We start from the raw sequence: 5,827 nt of genomic DNA, 5'->3' as shown, positions 1-5,827 counted from the left end.
CTGCAAAAGATGTCACGTTAGTGCATAAGCTCATCTCGTTTTGTTTCCGTGTGAGGAAAGCTCTCTAGGCATTGGCCGCAATTTCTGCCTGCCACAGTCCACCCCAACTCAACGCAGTCTCTTGTTAACCCTTCACATTTGTGAAGTGTAGATTTTTCTAATAGTCTGGCAGGTACCGTTTTGGGGGAATAGCTCCATGTGGAGAGGCTGACCTTACTGTAAAAGGCAGCTTTCTCTGGATGATATACCTACATCCAATATACTTGCAGCTGCAACTTCATCCAGATGCCTGAAGACGGAGTTCAGAACCTGTCGTAAACGTTTGGTGCATGACTTCTTATGAGGCTGGAGGAGAACCGCTTGGAAGTTCACTGGCAGTCCATACCTGTTGAGGCAGAGCAAGTGTGTAACGAGTTACTGCCAGTATGGGTAAAATGAACCTGACAGTAAATCCTAGTAAGAGTGAAACATCAGCCCACACAGCTTAGGAGAAGAAAACTCAGTTGAGCAGAATGTCAAGGGTCAGGAGTGAGGCTAAATATTAGATCTTTCTGCATAGAAAAATCTCTACAACATGCTCAACAGCTTCTGATGGTGACAGTCTTTGACTAAGAGCCAAGGGGTCCCTTGGGTATGTGTGATTGTCAGGTGGTAAGGGCTCAAGTTGAGGCCGTCCAAAAAATACTTTGACTCCAAAGCCTTTGTCTAAAATGCAACTTAGTGGCTTTACTTTTCTCCACTGAAAGACCAGCACACACAGATCTGGTTTATCAAGATTGTTCATTCCTTTTGCCGAGTTTTGGATGGACAGAAAGGATTTTAAATGGACTGTGGATGCCAGTGTACATGTAAAAACCACTTGCTGGCAGCTTTTCCTATTGTGTTATCTCAACAACGTATTTACACTGAGACTTCCCTGCTGGTCCAGTGGATAAGAATCTGCCTGTCAATGCAGGATACACGGATTCCATCCCTGGTCCAGGAACATCCCACCTGCCACAGAGCAGCCAAGGGGCTGTGCGCCACAACTACTGAAGCCCATGGGTCTAGAGCCCGTGCTCGGCAACTAGAGAGTAGCCCCTGCTCTCTACCATTACAGCAAGCCCGCGCACAGCAATGGAGACCCAGTGCAAACAAAAATGTTTACACCGAGTACTATATTAAGTAAATGTGCATCAAGTTCCTCTGTCCATGGGATTTTCCAGGCAAGAGTGCTGGAGTGGATTGCTGTTTCCTTCTCCAGGGGATCTTCCCGACCCAGGAATCAAACCCGGGTCTCCCGCATTGCAGGCAGATGCTTTACCGTCTGAGCCACCAGGGAAGCCCATATATTAAGTAAATGTGCATTTTGTAATGGGTCAGTGTTTTAAATATATATATATATATATACACTACCAGTGCGCAAATGCTTGGATATTCAGTACTTACCCATGCTTCACGCCCGAGTCAGGCATGTGAAAGCTGGCCTTGAGATGCCCTTTTATTGCCTAACCTGTTAGTATTCGTTTTTATTTCACAATCAAGGCTCATAAACTAGCCCCTGACTTTCCTGGTCCTCATTTCTGGCTGTTAATGGTGCAAAGCGTTCACTCAAGTCCTGAGGTCTCCTAGTGGGTCTATAGAAAAGTAAAATGAAAGGGCCATTTGTAATTGCCTCACTGTAACCAAGCAAGGCCTTAGGACACTGAGCGAGCGGGGCCCCACCAGAGCCAAGAGGAGGAGGGCCACAGGGGCCGCTGATGCTGGTGGGGAACAGCAGGAGCCCCTGGGCTCGATGGGGTGAGAGGATGGCCCAGCAGACACCCTCATTCCTTCTCTTGTCGTCCAAGCTCCGGCTACCCAGAGGACAACGAGTAGAAGGTCGTAGTGCTTCCTGGAGAGTCCCTGTCGCTTGAGTGAGTAGTGGCTCTTACCCTGCCTTCCCTCCCGAACGTCCCACCCCACTCCCATGCCCTGGGTAGAGACCCCACCGCACACCCACGACCTCACCAGCACAGCTGACCCTGCCCACCGCAGGGAAGTCCAAGCACCAGACTTCAGACTTCTCAAAAGGTGACAGTCACTGATGCAGAGCCCAGGGCACATGTGTGTCTGGAGACAGCATTCCAGCTCACAGATGCAGTAGCCAGATCATCACTCTGCCACCCTCCGACTGGGCACCCCACCACGTTCATCGCCAGATTGCTCTGGGAGGCTGTTTACCTTTCCCCTGAACCAAGAGGCCATCTGCTGAGCTCTGCTCCCCTGACCAGCTGTGAGCTCCTTGTTCACGGTGCTACCCCTGTGTCTGGTGAGTAACAGACACCCCCAGCTAGACACTGGCTACAGGAATGCTCTTTGCCCCTCGCCCAGCCTCCACGCTCTGTACCCCTTCCTCATCCCACCCTCCTTTTGGTTTCAGGGCTTCCACATTCTCCCTAGACCCTTCCAGTCCTCTCCCTGCTAGCTGTCCCTCCTGGTCAGTTCGAACACCTACTCCATCCTGCTCAGAACAGGCCTTCCAGGTCAGCTCTCCCACTCCTTTCTCCTCCAGCCGCCACCAGGCTGCCCACTTCTGGACCACTCAGTACAGGAGCCTCCGTCCCCTCGAGGCCCCCTAATGGGGGCCCTCCACCTGCGCCCTCTGTACTAAGAAGGTCGCAGTCACTACCCCTGCCTGCTCACATGCCACCATCGTGCCCTTTTTAAAAATTCCCCCAGCTCTCATCCCACCTATGAGAGCATCCAGGGTCCTACGTCACCAGAGCATCCTTCAGTTACTAGTTGCTCACGCCCAGTGGTCCCATTCCAGAAACACGTCAAGCCTCAACCGTCTGCTTCCTGACTCACCCATCTCTCTCTCCTCCGGCCTCTGACATCCCCATGGGCTTCTCTGCCCCAACTCCTTAGAGGCTGGGCTCCCCTTTGGTGTACCCTCTGAATGACCCTCTGTAGGTGAGCTCATCCAAACACATCAACCGTCATTGGTCATTCCCTAACATCCATTCTCCACCAAGTCCTCTCCCAAGATCCAGACTAATTAATTACCCAGCTACCTTGCTGGCTTCTCCAGTCTCATCACCGTCCCACCACTCACCCAGGGCCCATTTCCATTTTCATCTTGGGTGATTTAAGTGCCTGACAATGAACCAGCACTTCCTCCACTGAGGGTTGGTCCACTTCTCTTTGATGTCATTCAGGCCACAAACGTAGAACACCTCCTCTCTATCCGACTCCGGGCTGGGTGACAGGCAGAGAGGGAAGTCACCCCAGCCCTCCCCTCCAGCTCCCAGAGTAGGGAAAAAGGACAGAACCAACTCTGAGGAAACACCAAGGACCAATTGATGGCAATTGAGGGCAAGGCCGAGGGGTCGGAGGAATAAGGTAACAGTTGAACTGTAGCCATCTGCTCTAATCAAGTTGCTTTAACATCTGTTTTCTTAGCTTATGCGTGCTCCATACGATGGAATATGAAAAAGTCATGAAAAAAGATCAAGTATCTCTATGCATAGTGATGAGACTATAAGTAGATGAAAAAAAAAAATTGTAGAACATCAAGTATAAATGACCCAACTTGGGAAAGAAGAGTCTTAAAACCATTAACTGGGTTAATCCATGGGTGGTGGAACTGACAGGAACTTACTTTCCACAGTACCTATTTCTGAACTTGAATTTTTTTTTAACAGTAGTGATGTATTACAACTATTCAGGAGAAATAAAAGTATAGGTTTTAAGAATGTCATACATTTATAGTTTTGAATAGAATTGTTTTTGCATATACTTCCCTTTTATTGAGCTTAAACACAATATTCGGGACCTCTGTGGACCATCTGGACCTCACTCTTGAGCAAAATGGGCCTCCAGTAAGGATGGCAGGCTTTGCTGTACTGAGCCTGAGGACCAATGATTTTCAAGGTGAGCAGGGACAGACTGCGGCCTGTTGATGTCTGGAATACTCTGGGTTATCCTGAGTCTGCCCTTCAGCCCACTGTCACAATGCTTGCCATGACAGAGGTCTGAGATGTCTGAGAGAGGACGAGGAGCCACTTCAGACCCAGCTTGTGCTTGGACAAAACCACGTTGGCACCCACATGAAGGATGAGCTGGAGGCAGAGGACCAAGGAAGAGCCTTTGGCAACAGCTGGGAAGGAGATGGTGAAAGAGAGAGACAGAAGGAGAGAGCAAGGGTCAAGGCAGGATGGAGGCTTGTCAGGGGTGCCGTGATGTGGAGGGAGGGGGAAGGCCGTAAGGATGAGGGGAGGCAGGCGTCCAAGGGGGCCCTGAAGTTTGGGGAGGAACCTGAGGCCATTGGCAGATACGAGGATCAGGAGGAAAGGACTGGGAGGGAAGATGAGCCAGGAGTCCAGGGGAAGCCTCTGGGAAAATGAATAGCAGGGGGCACCCAGGAAGCCTGGGCAAGGAAAAGAGAGCGGGGCACTCCACCAGGCAGGTGTGGGATGGGGTCCTGAGGACGCCTTTGGTGTGCACACGGAAGGGGCCCAGCAAGACCACCCAGAGGGGCCAAGGGGCCACTGGACCTGCAGGCCTGAGCAAACCAAGCTTTGGGAATGGGGGTGCAGTCAGCTACATGCAGTGCTGCCAAGACCCCCCACACACACACCAATAGTTCAGGACACAGATGTTCAAATGGGCTTCAGGAAAAGTTTCCTGCTTGACTCCATTTTTGTAAACATTTTATAAAAATCATGCATATCTGCAAATTTAAAAAAACAAACTCAAAAAGCCTGAAGGATGCTAGGAACACCAGTGAGTTAGCAGTGTTTCCTCTTGGTGTTAAAGTTACAGGTGATTTTTCTTCATTCTTTGTGCTTACCTGTAGTTGCCAAGTTTTCCACAAAAGAGTGAACCTATTTTGCATTTGTTAAAAAAGAGGTAAAGTAAGTTTTGTTGTTGTTGGTTTGTTTGGGTTTTATATTTTGTGCTGCCTTGAGGGCTAGGCCTCAAAACTCAAGGACGGAGACAGTGCTGGTGTTTCCTGCAGGAGCAAGACGCCAGCCTGACAGGAGACTCAGAGCACAGGAGAGCAGGGGCCTCAGGACTGAGGGAAGGTTTGTTGGAGTCAGGAATCCCTAAGCTTGTTGCCAAGAGCCAAGAATTGCAGAAGAGGGTAGGAAGGCCAGGGCTGTCCCAGAGCCTGGCAGGGTGGGGGGGTCCTGGTTGGAAGGAGGGTGGCAGAGCCCAGGTGGCCCCAGAGCATCACGTCTACGCACCTGAGCACAGACTCCACAAACACTCTCAGTGCCTTGATGTGGATCCAGGCAACAAAGGCTTCGCTGAAGTGGACCTTGAGCCATCGCAGCAGCGGGCCCTGCAGAGGATAGGAGAGCGGTGACCCCTCCCGGCCACTCCACCCAACGCCTGGCCAACAGAGGGACGTGGGTTTTGGCAGAACGAGCCCCAAGCCGAGAAGAAATGCCCAGTGGCCCACAGAAGCAGCAGGTCGGTCGGACAAGGCCCAGGGCCAGGCCTGGTTGTGTGTTCTCCAGGGGCCGCCGGTGCCAGGGTGGTTCGGTGGGCCAGCCCACCTGGCACACGCACGGGGTCACTGCCAACCAAGCTGCAGTAGCTGACCCAGGGCTTTCCGCAGGCAGCTGGCAGACTTCTCTGTCTGACACTGCGCTGCCAACGAGTCCCCCTTCTGCCAGGTCCTGGCATCATCCACCAGCCACCGCTTTCAGGGGTCTCCTCACGGCCCCACTTCACGGGGCCACAGCCCATCAGCCACAGCAGCTATCACTAATGCTGGCATGGCTGTCTTCCACGGATGCCCAAAGAGGTCAGGGGTGGGTCCAGCTGGGGCACCCAGGGAAGACAGCTGAGATGCCCA

The 5,827-nt window shown here is 51.9% G+C and overlaps 1 protein-coding gene across 1 annotated transcript in view; it reads right to left on the bottom strand.

Annotated features, from left to right (window-relative positions):
- The window catches only part of ATP6V1C2 (ATPase, H+ transporting, lysosomal 42kDa, V1 subunit C2), a 60,121-nt gene that overhangs the window by 272 nt on the left and 54,022 nt on the right, over positions 1-5,827 (bottom strand). The window contains 2 exon segments of the mRNA XM_010852064.1: positions 253-385; positions 5,211-5,308. Coding sequence (XP_010850366.1) covers positions 253-385; positions 5,211-5,308 — 231 coding nt within the window.

This window comes from Bison bison, unplaced genomic scaffold, assembly GCF_000754665.1.
Source record: "Bison bison bison isolate TAMUID 2011002044 unplaced genomic scaffold, Bison_UMD1.0 scf7180017864307, whole genome shotgun sequence".
NCBI lineage: Eukaryota > Metazoa > Chordata > Mammalia > Artiodactyla > Bovidae > Bison > Bison bison.
The sequence above is the reverse complement of the archived record's forward strand: the minus strand, read 5'-3'. Positions and strand labels throughout refer to the sequence as shown.